Consider the following 14,807-nt stretch of genomic DNA (forward strand, 5'->3'; position numbering starts at 1 on the left):
CTGTCTCTGTCTCTGTCTGTCTCACATTAGTGGAGATCAAACTCAGGGCTTTGCGCAGGCTTTCAAGTTGAATCTTGCAGGGGAAGGCAGGGACTACAGATTGAGCTTTTTTCTAAAAAGATGTGTTTGTATTTTATTCCCAGATGTGATTCTCCAGCAAGCAAATAAATACAGTGGGAGAGGGGGTAAGGATTGGTATAAATTAGAAATAAGCGGGGGAATGGTAGATGGCGGGCACCATATCACACCCAGACTTTGCCAGCCCCTCCTTGGTCACTGGCGGGGCCCCGGGGTCATGAGACACTGCCAGTGCTGGGTCCTGCTTGCTAGTAGTCTCCACGCTGCTGTGAGCCAAACTCACAAGTCAGTCACTTTGTTCTCTACCAGGGCAGCAATTTGCTGTAGGCGGCAGGCCAGCTGCATCTTCTGGGCCACGGGGTCCTCTTCTAGGGCACTAATGATCTGCCAAGGCAGTAGAGGCCCAGGGCCATCCAGTACTGCCTCGATCTTCCCCAGAAGGCCACTCCCCAACAGGCTGGTCTCTGCCTGGGTTGGGCCACCCCTAGGGAAGTTGTGAGGCCTCTACCTTGGCTTACCTTATTCCAAGTGCCTTACCCCACCCCTCCAGCGGGTCCTGGGCCTCACCTGGTCATAATACCTATGGATGTGGTTGTAGAGTTCCTGCAGAGTCTCCAGACAGTGAGAGGCAGAGGTGTAGTTCTGGCAACAACATGGGGAGGGGCTGTGAGGATCTACCTAGCTGGGCCTCAAGCCACAAGCCCTTTTCCCCCTGACCCCCCCCCATCCTGTCAGTCGCCCCATTAAGTATAGAGGGCTGCACACCCTGGGCTACATCTCACCCCTGAGAGCTCAGCCAGAACAGAGTTCATCTCCTGGTAGCTGGCGGGAGAGCTCTGGCGAATGTCCGCATAGTATCTAGAGGAGCTGGAAGAGTTAGGGGAGGGCACCTCAGCCCCGCCCCCCCCAGCCCTGATGCTTCTCACACCTACTTCTCCACCATCTGCTTGTAGCGAGGGATCTCCCGGGCGTAGAGCAGTTTATTCACCGGGGAATCCTGCTCCAGGTAAAGGAGGCACAAGGTGACCAGCGTCCCCACCTGCTAGCCCATGATGCCATCCTGTCACCCCCCCCGCCCCCACTCTGCACAGAGGCCCCGGGGGTTCCCCCACAAGCTTTTTCTCCTTGTTCTCCTCCAGCACCACTGGCTCGGTCCTCACCCGGCCCACTTTATGTTCTGAGACTGTGCAGGAATCAATGAAGGTCTGCGCGATGACAGCCAAGATGGCGTCCACATTGTCAGGCACTCGCACATCAAAGATGAGCTGTGGGTTCCTCAGCGTGCTCACCCAGAACCGCAGCAACAGGCTAGGGACGCACGTGGAGGGTGGAGATGAGGCGTGGCTCGTTCCTGTCCCCACCCCCACCCCATCCTCAGCTTCTCCAGCCTCGCTCGCTCTCTTTACGGGGTGCGTAGGTGCTAGAGCTGGGACGTGGACAGCTGAGGCCCATGCTCTGTTCTCATGGCCCAGTGAGCTGCGCCATCAACTTCCCTATGCGCTCAGGCTGGCAGGGGAGGTCAGTGCACATACCTAGGGTGGAAGCTTCAAAGCTGGGTTTCATGCCCTAGAAATGCCCTTGTCCCTCTGTGACTGGGAGGGACACGCACATGGCGAGCGTGGGAAAGCTACCTGTTTGTCTTCCAGATGTGCAGGGTCTCAGGGTCCTCGATGCCATGCTTCTCAGCCAGCTCATCCAGGAAGTCAAACAGGTACTTGATGGCGATGGGCACTGGCCGGTTCACACTGAGGATGGCCTGGAAGGTGTCGTCCACGAACTTCTGCAGGGTGCCCTGCAGGGCAGGGGATGAGGGTCATGTGGAAGGCAGAGTGGGACGTGGCCAGTCACCCAGGACCACACTGCGCCCCTAACTCCATCACCCCCTTCTTCCCTACCCTCCCATCCCCCGCCAGTCACACTGACCTTCATGGACAATAGACGGGTGAGGTAGATTTCTGGAATGGCCTTGGCCCGAGCCCGTTCCCGCTCCCGCTCCCGGAGACTGCTGCGCCTGGCTTTGGCCCCTTCCGGCTCCTCAGCGGCTTTCACTAGGTGCCACAGCCGTAGGCCGTCCTCTTCTGCATCTTCTAGCATGGGGATGTCTGGGGCAGGGAGGGGATGGAAGCGCGGCCTCAGTCCTTGGTTCCTGCCCCCAACCTGTGCCAGTGGCTTAGGATGGTGCGGCCCACCCCCCCAGAGGTGTGGGCAGGGTAGAGAGCAATGAGGGGAGGAGGGTCATGTCGAGGGAGTTTGCCCAACCTGACATCCCTTGGGTTTGAAACTTCTCCACCTCGGTTTGGCCTATAGCTTTGGCTGGCCCCGCTGGCAAGTTGGGGTGGGTGACCCACATGGGTCCGACGGCCTGACTGGCTCACCCTTGGTCTGTGGGGAATCTAGCCTAGCCCACCCCCCCCGGCCCTGATGGCACTCCCAGCAGTTGGGCATATCTGGGCCATGAGACTCACTCTCTCCAGAAGGGCAGCTCTGGGCCAGGCTCTGGGACACAGCGCCGCCATTGTGTAGCTGCGGGATGAGCCCCACAGTCGCTCCGTCTGGGACCTGGGAGCAGATAGAGGAGCAGGATTTGGGCCCTTCACTGGCTCTGAAGCAGGCCCTACGCCCCAGTCACCCCGCTCCAATGCCATCCACCCGGCACCTTGTAATGCTGCAGGGTGTTGAGTCTCTTCCAGTGGTTTTGAGTCACTGAGGTCAAGTCCTCATCGGAGAGGGTCAGGTGGCCAGCCAGGCCTGAGCGCCACTCTGAGGACCAAGGGAAGCACATTAGCATAGTCTGTTCCCACTGGTAAAACTAAATGGGAGAGGGCAGGGTGTGGAGAGGGGAGGGGGAGGGCAGGGAGGGGACGGTTGGCACTCTCACCAAGGTCTAGGGCCTGCACTGAAGGCCTCTGGGAGAAAGGGGTGCCCTTGTAGACTTGGTCCAACACCTTCTCCTTAACTTGGGTGATGGTGTCTGTGTCGAGCACCCGGGCTGGCACTCGCTGCACTTCGCCGCTCCCTGCCACCCCGCCAGTCCCTGGGCCCACCAGCACCATCAGCGTCAGGGGCTGGAACTCCACGTCCTCCCGCAGCAGGTGGCTGTCATTCAGCGTCCGTTTTGCCTTGCCTGTCACGGCATCCACAGGGCCCTTGTCCACCTGGTACTTTATGGCTCGGAAAAGCATGTACAGGGGCTCACCAGCCACCTCCTACAATCATCAAGAAGGACAGGTATTGACTACAGGGCATTGTGTCTGGCAAGGCACCACAGAGCATGATGGGAGTGGGAGAACAGCCTACAGGAAGGAAGGAAAGGACAGAGGCTCTTGCAAGCCTCTGGACTGGGGCCTCAAGCCCTTCTGACCTCTGACCCACATCCAGCTAGGGAACGAGTCTGGAGCCTTCCCATTCCAGCCCTCTTTTGCTCAGCTTCATAGTGGATCTGCTGAGCAGGGAGAAAGGTCTTAGGACCCAGCCAGAGGCCCCAGGAGAATTTGGGCACAGGCCAGAGAGGTCACAGGCAGGCAGCAGCTCCCAAGTGTGTGACAGCAGAAGGGTACCAGCAAGGGTTGATGGCACAGGCTGGATAGTGCCCCTTACCCTCAGGAAGGCATAGAGACAGATGGACAGCCAGTTGGTGAGCAGCTTCTCCACCATGGTCTCCGTCCTGTGGGGAGGAAGCCCAGGTCTCTGGTAAAGATGATCTTCAACCTCCCCCCCCTTTTCTTGAACTCTGGGCCTGGGTGCTGTCCCTCAGCTCTTCAGCTTGAGGCAAGTGTTCTATTCCTTGAGCCACAGCCCCACTCTGGCTTTTTGGTGATTACTAGAGACAAGAGTCTCACGGACCTTCCTGCCCAGTCTGGCTTTGAACCATGATCTTCAGATCTCAGCCTTCTGACTAGCTAGGATTACACGTGTGAGCCCCTGGAATCCACCTTCAGCTCCCTTTTTAACCCTGTTCCCAGGGCTCCTGGTGTACCACCCCAGGGGCAGAACCCAGGTAGACAGGCCAGTGTGGGGCCTCTGCCCCTGCCACCATGTCTACATCAAGGCCAACCTGCGCAGCATAAGTTTGGGGTTCTTGTGGATGTAATGGGCCGCCAGGTCACCAAGCAAGGTCCTCATGATGTCAGTCAAGTACTCCAGCTTGCCGTGCAGTGCCAGAGACAGCAGCGAAGCCACGTGGCAGCGATCCCTCTGGGAGAAGCTGGGCTGCTCCTCCAGGGTGTGGATGAGCTAGGCAGGGAGCCGGTATTCACCTCAGGACCCCTCCCCCCCAGCCTGCCCCGAGCTGGTCATGCATCTTGCCCCGACTGACCCACCCCCAGACCCACCTGGCTGCCAGATGAGGCTCCCTGCTGCCCACCCCGCCCTTGAGTGTCCACGTGGTTCTCACTGTGAGGAGGAAGAGCTTGCTGTTGAGCAGGTTGGAGAGCTGGGTGAGACCCTGGCACACGGTGGCTCGACGGGCCTCCTCCCCACACCCCTGCAACTCGGGCTGCAGGGGACAGCCACCGTGGCCGGGGAAGAAGGCGCGCTCAGCGTAGGTGTGGTAGTCCAGGAAGGGGATCCCGCTGGCCTCCAGGTCACTGCTGAGGTCCATCATCTCGGTCATGAGGTCTGCAGGCAAGGAACCTGCACGCTGTGGGCCCAGGCCTCGTGGGGCCCTCGGCACCCTCACCCTCGCACCAAGCACCATACCTGTGAACTCTTTGCGGCACTGGTCGCCCACCCCAGTCTCCAAGTTCTCCAGCTGTACTAGAACTTTCTGGTAGTCCCGCAGGGCCTGCTTGCTCTTGTGCCTGCACGCAGAGGCCAGGTGTCAGCCACGGGCCCAGAGCAGCCTGATTGGCTGGGCTGGGGGAGCTCCTGTCAGTCACAAAGAAGGAAATCTGCGCAAGCACCCCACCCCGAGCTGGAACAGCGCTCACCTGTACATGAGGGTCAGGAGCAGCACGGCGGTGGTGAGCACGGCAGCACCCATGCCCAGGCCCACCTGTGCCTCCACGGGGAAGGTGGACATCGCGGGCTCCGCCTCGTACTGAACAGGGCCCAGGGCCAGGCGGACATTGCCCATCTGCACCTGGATGGGAAGGGCTCCTGAGCTCCAGCCCGCCGTGCTTGGCATAGCTCTGGTGTGGGGGGGTGGGTAGGGTATACTCACCACGAACTGCGGCAGGGCGCTGGAGCTGTTGGTGGGTTGCGGGGCACGTGGGGGTGGCTCGCAGTACAGGTGGGTGAGCGTGAGCGTCTTCACCAGGCACTCGCCATCGCCGATGTGCACCCTCACCTCCTCCTTGCTGATGCCCAGGTTGAGGCCCTCCCCCTGAGGTATATACCAGGAGCCTGAGCCTGGTGACCCCCCCCCAACGAGCTGCGAGTCCCCTGGTAGGCCTAGTGGCAGTGAGCTTACCTCTACATCCAAGACGTGGCCTGGCTTGAGGCGGTAGGGGCGGGCAAGCCCCTCGCGGCTCAGAGGTGCCAGACGGGGATTGGGCTGGTACAGGAAAGCCTGGCCCCCACTGGCACTGGCGAAGTCCACATGCACATTGTCTAGAGCAAAGAAGACCCGCTTCGGGTATGCCCCGTCTGGCACTGCAGGGCTGCGGCACAGGAGGAGGCTGGACGAGTTGACCGAACAGACTGTGGAGCACTGCGGGGGAACACAGGGTGGGGTGGCTCTGCAGTTACCTGGCGCTCCTCTGCACTCCCTGATGACTTGGTAGCTGGGCCCGCCTCCCTCACAGGCCGTGTCCCAGGCTCAGCCCTACCACCTGCTGGGGTGGGGACACCTACTTGCAACAAGCCCCCCTCAAGCTGAATACAGGCATGAGGGTCTGCAGCAGGGGCACCGCAGCTCCTCCTTGAGTTCAGTTCCTGGGGCTGGGCCTCCAAAGTCTTGTCCTCCGTCCCAGCTTCCAGCCACACAGATAACAAGGGGCGCCACACCACATCCAGGCCTGTACCCCTGACGCGGATCAGCCGCCCACCCCTATGCCAGATGGAAGTCAGAGAGGTACAAGGGTACAGGGCAGCCTGGTCCAGCCCCAACTCACCTATTGTTTGTTTGTTTATATTTGTTCCTATCCTGGGGCTTGAACTCAGGGCCTGGGCACTATCCCTGAGCTGCTTTTGCTCAAGGCTAGCACTCTACCACTTGAGCCAGAGCTCCAATTCTGGCCTTTTGGTAGTTTATTGCAGACAAGAATCTCACAAACTTTCCTGCCCAGGCTGGCTTCAAACCATGATCATTAGATCTTAGCCTCCTCAGTAGCTAGGATTAGAGTGTGAGCCACTGGTGCCCAGTTCCCATTTTCCCTCTGACTCAGCGTACAGGCTGCTTGTGGGCTGGCCAGGCTGCTCACCCGCGGAAGCTGACACTGGGTTCCGCTGCCACAAGCTGAGGGTTGGCCATGTAGCGAAAGGGACTGGTGAGCAGCTTGCGTTCGGCATGGCCAAAAATCACAAGGACCACAGCTTCTCCTGGCATGGCCTGGGGCAGGGTGCGGCACACAATGGCCTCTGGACATACAGGTTCCAGGCTGCAGAGTAAAGGAGGTGTCTCACCTTAGGCTCTCATTACTGCTTTCCACCCTAGCCCTGGCCCAGTCACCTATGAAAGCCCCACTTGCCTTTTTCAACAAGGACAGAGATTGCTGGAGGTGGGCATAGTACCACTTCTCTTGCAATTTGATGACTCTATCTATCTATCTATCTATCTGTCTGTCTGTCTGTCTGTCTATTCATCTGTTGTGCCAATAGTGGGGCTTGAACCCGGAGCCTAGGCACTGTCCCTTAGCCTTTTCATTTGCGGATGGTGCTCTACCATTTGAGCCACAGCTCCACTTCTACCTTTTGGTAGTTAATTGGAGAAACGCATGGACTTTTCTGCCTGGGCTAGCATCTAACCATGATCCTCTGATCTCAGCCTCCTCCGGAGTAGCTAGGTAGATGGAATTCTTGGATCCACTGTCCCCACTGCAGCAGAAGGGACACTAAAGCCTGCTGGAAGTGCCTCTACTTGACAGCAGCCAGGCTTGCTAGAGGCTGTCAGCCCCTGTGCGTTCCTGGGCAGCTGGGCTGGATACTCACATGGGGCAGGGTTGGCCACCCACAAAGGTGCTGATATTGCCTCCTGTCTGGAGGTGCTGCCCATGGATAGTGAGCTGGGTACCCCCTGCCTGGGGGCCCCAGCGAGGACTCAGGCTCAGCAGGATGGGGTCCTGGAGAACAGGGCAGACTGAGGTTAGGATGATGGCCTGGCCTTATGCTACCTATTCCCAAGGCCCTAGAGCTGCAAGGCACAAGCCTGCCTCTTAGGGTTTCTCAACGGTCAGGGCCTCCTTCCAGAAGCACTATGCGCTCCTTCTGCAACCCCACACTAGCCAGCTTCTCCCCTGTCTGCTACTGCCATACAAGGAGGGCTCTTGGGTAGCTACCAGTTTCTCTCCCATGGGATGGCTTGTACACTCAAAAGACCTGAGCTGGGCTGGGAAGGTGGCTCAGTGGTAAAGTGCTTGCCTTGCATGCCTGAGGCCCTGGGTTCGATTCCTCAGCACCACATAAGCAGAAAGAAAAAAGCCGGAAGTGGCGCTGTGGCTCAAGTGGTAGAGCGCTAGCCTTGAGCTGAAGAGCTGAGGGACAGCGCCCAGGCCCAGTGTTCAGGCCCCACAACCGGACCCAAAAAAAAAAAAAAAAAAAAGACCTGGCCTCTAAACACTGAGATCCACCTGCCCATGGGGGTACTGCCGCTGACAAACAGAACTCCTGGTCCTAACCTACCCCTTCCTGCTTCCTCTCCTATCCTGGGCTTCCCACTCCAGCAACGGCATACTATGCACCCAGGGCATAGACTTCCATGCGGGGGCACTCCCCCCCTCTCCCCTCCTCCCGTCCCTGCTCCTTCAGGCAACTAGGCCTTCAACAAGTCCTGACAGCACTGAGCCCAGACTGGCCTGGCTGCCTGCTGTGCTGGCTGCCTGCTGCCATCCACCTCCCTCTTGGACAGCTGCCAGCGGCAGTGTCCTTGCCAGCCTGCCACTTGCCCTAGCTGCTCTTCACCGACATCATGTGGTCTCCCACTTCCATGTTACGGCCTTGGAGCCAGTTTGATATCCTCACTAGGTAACCCCACCACCCTGCTTCCCACCATCCAAATGCCCTCCTTCCCTCCCACCATCGTCTATGTCAGGACTGCTCCAGGGAACGCACTGACCTGATAGGTGAAGTGCTGGGTGGAGACGCCAGGGGGCCGACTCTTAATGGCCACTTGGACTGGCCCAGAGGTGCCATTGGGAGCAGGAGATGTCACACACACAATCCTGTGAAGCCAAGGCCCGGTAGCTGCTCAGGGCCCTGGAGAGGCTGGGCAGCCTGCCAGCTGCTGCCTGGAGCCTGCTCCTCTCCCTCCCATGCTTGTTTTCCTTTTGTGCTCTGACCCAGGGCCCCACATGTCTCGGCTACAAGCTTCCTTTCTCTCTGGGTGGCCAGTTTCTTCCTTTCTTTGTTTTTGCTGTCAGTTCTGGGCTTGAACTCAGGGCCTGGACACTTTTTTGCTCAAGGCTAGCACTCTACCACTTGAGCCACAGCTCCACTTCCAGCTTTAAAAAAAAATTAATGGTGTTGGGCATCAGTGGCTCACGCCTGTCATCCTAGCTACTCAGGAAGCTGAGATCTGAGGATCGCAGTTCAAAGCCAGCCTGTGCAGAAAGTCCGGGAAACTCTTATCTCCAATGAACCACCAAGGGGACTGGAAGTGGCGCTGTGGCTCGAATGTTAGAGGGCTTGCCTTGAGCTGAAGAGCTGAAGGACAGCACCCAGGCCCAGAGTTCAAGCCCCATGACCACCACTACCACGGCAACCACCAAAAAAGGTCTTATGGACTTTCCTGCCCAGGCTGGTTTCTAACTGTGATTCTCAGATCTCAGTCTTCTGAGTAGCTAGGATGACAGGCCCACACCACCGGTGCCCGGCTTGGGCTGGCCAGTTTCGGAGGGTCTACTTGGAGCAGCAGCCCCACCCACCCACTCCCGCCCAGGTGCCTCACCGGGTGGAGGTGCGGTAGAGAAAGGGGTCCGGACTGCAGGGCTGGCCAGCCACACTCACGGCATCCTGTACATCGGTAAAATGCCGGCCCAGGTTGGAGCCCAGGATGGTGAGGGCCAAGCCACCCTCTGGGGGACCGGTCAGGGGCTCAATCTATAGCAGGGAAGGATGGCAGATGGGTTTCCCTAAATCCGCACATCACTCGACAGCAAGAGTGCACAGCCAGTCAGACTATGGCTGAAGCAAGCTGCTAAGGGCTGGGGAGGGGGAGCGGAGGGAGGCAGGGGGGAGTGATGAGCAGTGGGCGACTAGGGAAGAAGGAGGAGGCTAGAGCACAGGGTAGTGGCTGGGAAGTGAGCACCCCCCTACACCCCCCGCCTCGCCTCCAGTCTCCTGTCTTCAGCCTTGCAGGCAGGGAGCTCACCGCATCAATGCTGGGTGTGGGACACACGGGCTCCACAGACCCTGGTGGGCAGAGCGGGCCATAGCGACAGGCAGGCTGGCCATCGCTGCACCACAGGCAGCCCAGGCTCCTATTGGCTGCCTGGCAGTGGCTGCAGTCAGGGTGGCCCACGGTGCAGTCGTACAGGGTCACTAGGAGAGTGAGCAGCAGGCTGAGACACCACCCTCACACTGTCCTCCCTGCCTCTGCCACCCTCACTGCTCACAGCCACAGTCACATCCTCAAATATCAGAGCCAGGGGCAAAGTGACATGGTCTGGTAGGGGCTCACCATGAATCGCTTGAGCATTGTCCAGACGTTGGACCTCACCCCAAGTGACGTAGACAGGCACTGGGAGCTCCCGCCGGGACAGAGACAAGTGGAACTGTGGGAAGAGGGCAGGATGAGGCTCTGGGCATCTGCGTCTCCCACCTCCTCTGGGACACCGCGCCCCTGGAATGAGTGTGACTGGCCTCTACATCTCCCAGCCGACTGGGAGCTCAGGGTGCCATGTTCCTGACACACACCCATGGCTTGGGAAGAGCAGGATGAAGAGGGACTGAGAAAAGTGGGGACCCGGAGGGCTGGCCAAAGCATCCAGTGGTAGGGAAGCTGATAGGGCAGCCCCCACCCCCCCACCTGCTGGGCCTGGCAGTGAATGAGGCCTGCGTCTCCAGCTGTGTTCTCTAGGGAGGCTGGTACCCGCTTCAGTTCTTGGGGCAGCTCCAGCCAGCAGTTGTAGGCAGGCAGGCCCTGGGGGGAGAGGCGCAAGGTCAGTCCCCTGGACGCTGTCCCCTCTGTCCATTTTGGAGCCCCTGCCTTCCTGCTACTCACTCGGAAATAGTGGAGATTCCGAACATGCAGGGCCAAATGGCTCTCCCAGCCCACGGGCACCAAGTGGGGACCTGCTAGGCCTTCAATCTGGGGACAAGCCCCTGGGCCACGCACCTGGATGTCCACCTGGGGAAACGAGAGCCTTTAGCCCTTCGAAAAACCAAGGGCCTGCTCCTCTAGCCTACAGGGGTGGCCCTGAGAGGCCGAGGGGGTGAAGGGAGACCTGCAGGTTGGCACACCCACCTCCTGGGCACTGTATACTGTCCTCTCGCCCTCGGGGCAGTGCTCTCCATGTGTGCAGTGGTTGCTCTGAGGGCACCAATGGCACCGCCAGAAGCTGCCCACACAGGTGCGGCACCTGCAGGGGCAGGAATCCGCTCAGTCTGGGAGCTGTGTGAGGTTGCCACCCCTACCCACCAGGAACCAGGCCCAGAAACTCACGGGGCGGCCACCTTCAAGGCCTGGACAGCGCTGCAGTCATAGAAGGAGAAGTTGGTGGCAGCCACAGTCACATCCTCAAACATCAGAGCCAGGGGCAAAGTGACATGGTCTGGTAGGGGACAGTGATAGCAGAGGTCAAGTGGCTCCTGCCCACATCAGTTTCAGCCTTGGAGACAACCCGGAACACCCCCTTACCTGTGCCTGGAGGGTTAAGTGGCACTTGGTCTTGTGGAGGGGTGACACAGCTCACGCGGGGCCCTTCTACATGAGCCAGACTGTCATGGTCCCCAAAGGCGCAATGGAAGTATTCATCCGCAGCCAGGTTGGGCAGCCGGGGGACAAACAAGATCACCTGGGATACAGGAGAGGGAAACAGAGCAGAGCAGAGTGGTGTGGCATGAAGGAAAGAGCTGTGCTGGGATGGGAGCAGAGGCCTTGAGGGAGGAGTTGGACGAGAGGCAGTGAGAGGGTCATCCCTCCTACCCCCCAGGCAGGAGCCGTGCTGCCTGGTCAGGTGTCTACCTGGCCCTGCTCCTGGCGGGCATGGTGGGCTGGCAGCAGGTTCTGGATGTGGAGACAGCGACTGTCCTCATAGCTCCATAACCACTGGTTGGGCTGAGCTGCCCGTCTGCACTGGCCCTTCCGGGTACAACTGCCAGACAGGGGTCCACTGAGTTATTGTGTGTGGGTCCCAGGCTTCTCGGATGACTGGTAGCAGGGGCATGAGGGGATGTCCCGCAAGGCATAGACTTTGACCTTCACGGTGAATGAGAGGGGGCGGCCTTGGCCTGGGCCGCTGCACAGAGCCTGGCTGGAGGGGAGTTGAAATGGGCAAAGGGACACTGGCAGTTGGATAAGGGTCTTGGAGAAGTGACAGGCCTGCACCTGTGGCAGGGCTCTGGAAACGAGACATGAACAGGCTGGGCAAGCAGGCAGTGAGTGCTGCCCAGATTCATGGCGTAGTAGGCTGGAGCAGGATGGAGGAAGTCAGAGGCGCCCGAGTCTACTAAGCAATCACGGCTGGCCTTGCGGCCCACACACCTGTTAGTCCAAGCCAGGGCTTGGGCTCCACACTCACCTGCCCTGGAGGATGCACCAGCCACACAACGGGTCCCGGGCAAGAAGGCAGCTAGCACAGTCCAGGAACTGAGGGCAGGCTGCCACCGGCACCCGGTCCACCTGTCCGGGCAGCAAGGGAGAGATAAGATAGTTATAGAGACTCAGCCCTTGTAGAGCTCCCCCTCCATCATGCCTGCGACAGCTCTCACCTGTTGAGCAGTCAGGACATACAGGTGGCCACCACTACTGTCCACCAGTAGGTCTGGGCTGATGGCTGAGCCCGGAGGCCCCACTTGTTGAGAGTGATACACCTGGCCTTGAGAGCTGTTGAGAAAGACCTGGGCAGGGGCACAAGGACAGGGCTTCGGCCATTCTGCCAAGCCAAGGCCAGCTCTCCAGAGGGCCAGAAGCTGAGCATGCAGGGGTCATGCTTGCCTCCTAGTGGGGGCTCTTGAACAGGAACGTTAGGAGTCTCAGGAAGTAACTTTCCCTCCCCCCTGGCCACTCCCTTTCCGGCTAGGCCATCCACGAGGGTTGTGTCACTTTCCCCATCTGTGCCCTCTGGGCTATAGGCACTCTCCAGGAAGCCACACTGCTGGAACAGCAGGGACACCCTCAGGAAGGTCCTTGGATGCCAGGGCGGCTCCAGAGAGATAAGCAAGTTACTAGGAGGTGAGTTTGTCCAGGGCAGATTTCTGGGGCCGGGCCTCTCTGGTACTCATATGCCTATCCACCTTGACCATTACTTCCCATTAGTCAGAGAAGGCAATCGCAGGATGTGGCCCTACAAGCAGTTCAGGTGTCACCCAATGTCACCTGTCACAATGTTACCCACCAGCAGGATGCAGACAGAGAGGGACTGGGTCCTGGGGAACTTCCCTGAGCCATTGCTGACAGAAGCATCTGGACTGGCAGCAAAGCTGGACCCAGCCTGGCAGTGTAGTGACCACCTAAGGTTCCTCTTCTCCACTGGGCAGGTTCTTACCTTGTGTAGCTGGCCCTGGGTGTCCCCTAGGAAGGCTATTGTGTGCCCATCTGCGTGGAGCGCTGCCACGGCACTGATGGGCTGCTCCAGTTGGAGCAGAGGTTGGGCCTCCAGGGGCTGGCGGCCAGAAATCGGGCTGGGGGTATGTTCATCACCACAGGGATATGACTTCGGGGAGTCCTAGACAGTAAGGAGTGGTGAATGAGCTCCCAGGAGAGATAGGTCACTCTCCTAGTCCCACGACAGGTGGCAGAGGCCACCCAAGCAGCCAAGCGAGAAGGGAGCCGGGAAGGACCTAGAAGCAGAGCACTATGAGCGAGGGGCCAGAAGACTGGGTCCCAGAGGCCTGCAGCATGCCAAGCTGACCTCATGGGACAAAGATGGAATGAGGCCGAGGCAGGAGACTTAGGGACAGAGCTGGCTCCCCGTTGACATTCTCTAGGCAAAAGCATGGCCCTGCCCCATGCCACAGTAGGAGAGGGCTAGAGGGATGGGCAAGCAAGACAAGAAAGGGGAGGCAGGAGCCTGGCTGGGAATTTGGGAGTCAGCCCTTCGCTACTCACAGGGGGCAGGGTGACACAACGTGATGTGACACCATACTCCACGGTGGCTTCTTCTACGCCGCTGGAGCTCCGGCCGCCACTCGTGTAGCAGAGTCGTCGTGCCTCCTCTATGCTCCTATCCAGCGCGGCCAGGGGAAACGCACACAGAGCCCCAGAGGTCCCCTTCGGGCCTGCAGCAAATGCCCCTAACAGGGTGCCAGGGGCAAGGAAGGCAGCCTGGATGAGGCCTTGGCCCTGGCAGGCAAAGGGCACTTCCACGTAGGAGTAAAGGTTGGCATCTCCCAGGCAGACACGGGCCACATAGGAGCGGTACTCAGCCTGGGCCCGGGCCCCTCTGCGGCGGAAAACGAAGTAGGCAGAGTGGGCATCAGCAAAAGCCCCTACATAGCTGTTGTTGTAGTCTGAGAAGTCGCCCACCACCAGGCGGCCCAAGCCCTCACTGGAGAAGGCCTGTGGCCCAGCCAGCTGGCGTACAGTTAGCGGTGGCACGCCCGCGGACAACTTCCCGGCTAGGCCTCTGGCCACCAGCAAGAGGTCTTGGCCTGGCAAGGGCACCACCAGCCCCACGGTGGCCACTCCTGGGGTGTTGGCAGCCACAAACTGCCCATCACCAGGGTCTTCGGCCTGGTATAGCACCTCAGTCACATTCTCAAGGCGCCGCTTCTCGCATACACCTTGCCTTACCTGCCCACAAGCCACCAGCTCCTGGGCCCTGCTGCTCACCAGCAAGAGCTGGTTGGCATTATCAGTGAGCCGGGCCTGTGGGCACTCGGCTGGGTCACGGAAAGGCAGGCAGTCAGGACTGTCGATGACAGGGCCGGTAATGGCCACAGCCTCCATCTGCAGCTCAGGGCTGAGCTGGAAGAGGCGGTTCACGGCCCCCACGTACAGTGTGCCCCGCTCCGGTGCCAGCGCCAAGTGGTTCAACGTGGTGTTGGGTGCAGAGAAGCGATGGGCTCCACACAGGGATGGTAGCAGCAACAGCAGGAGATGGAGGCAGCAGGGAGGTGAGTGCGCCATCACAGGGGGGCCTGTAGGGGAGCCCGCAGCAGTGAGGCCAGGGCCACACCCCCCACCGGCACAAGCAGGGCAGAAGGGGCCGAGGCAGAGAGACTGTGAACTGAACCAGGCCAGAGATGGATCCCAAGGAAGGCAGTGTGGAGACCCAAGAAGAGAGGTTCATAGTCAGGGAGGGAGCAGGGGGAGGAAGGCTAAAAGAAGGAACTAGAAAAAGACAGAGAGAGCACAGATAGAAGCAGCCAGAGAGAAAAGGACAGGGAAAAAAAGGACAAAGGAAGTGTCCATGAGTTAGAGAAAGAGACGGGTGGGGACGAGGGTACGCATGTGCCCGGGCACATGAGCA

At 59.5% G+C, this 14,807-nt stretch overlaps 1 protein-coding gene across 1 annotated transcript; it reads right to left on the minus strand.

Annotated features, from left to right (window-relative positions):
* Positions 1-151: 151 nt before the first annotated feature.
* On the minus strand, positions 152-14,464 carry Plxnb3 (plexin B3). Its single transcript, XM_013035302.1, has 34 exons — positions 13,445-14,464; positions 12,882-13,061; positions 12,106-12,234; positions 11,916-12,016; positions 11,360-11,489; positions 11,033-11,189; positions 10,838-10,946; positions 10,640-10,754; positions 10,397-10,522; positions 10,202-10,315; positions 9,854-9,947; positions 9,545-9,714; positions 9,122-9,273; positions 8,291-8,396; positions 7,168-7,298; positions 6,441-6,617; positions 5,872-6,067; positions 5,489-5,728; positions 5,240-5,401; positions 5,007-5,158; positions 4,777-4,877; positions 4,472-4,695; positions 4,133-4,311; positions 3,676-3,742; positions 2,957-3,284; positions 2,735-2,838; positions 2,544-2,637; positions 2,002-2,180; positions 1,710-1,870; positions 1,239-1,386; positions 1,011-1,075; positions 861-936; positions 646-720; positions 152-462 (listed from the first exon to the last, which is right to left on the minus strand). Exons 1-34 carry the CDS (start codon positions 14,462-14,464, stop codon positions 358-360), a joined length of 5,667 nt encoding a protein of 1,888 aa, XP_012890756.1. The 3' UTR covers positions 152-357.
* Positions 14,465-14,807: the final 343 nt, after the last annotated feature.

The sequence above is a fragment of the Dipodomys ordii genome, unplaced genomic scaffold (assembly GCF_000151885.1).
Source record: "Dipodomys ordii isolate 6190 unplaced genomic scaffold, Dord_2.0 Scaffold209, whole genome shotgun sequence".
NCBI lineage: Eukaryota > Metazoa > Chordata > Mammalia > Rodentia > Heteromyidae > Dipodomys > Dipodomys ordii.

Coding starts and splice junctions, on each gene's coding strand:
- Plxnb3 (XM_013035302.1), bottom strand. CDS start 14,464: ATGGCGCACTCACCTCCCTGCTGCCTCCATCTCCTGCTGTTGCTGCTA. Junction 3,743..4,132: donor CCCAAACTTATGCTGCGCAG/GTTGGCCTTGAT, acceptor TCCTCCCCACAG/GACGGAGACCATGGTGGAGA. Junction 2,839..2,956: donor AGTGCAGGCCCTAGACCTTG/GTGAGAGTGCCA, acceptor CTTGGTCCTCAG/AGTGGCGCTCAGGCCTGGCT.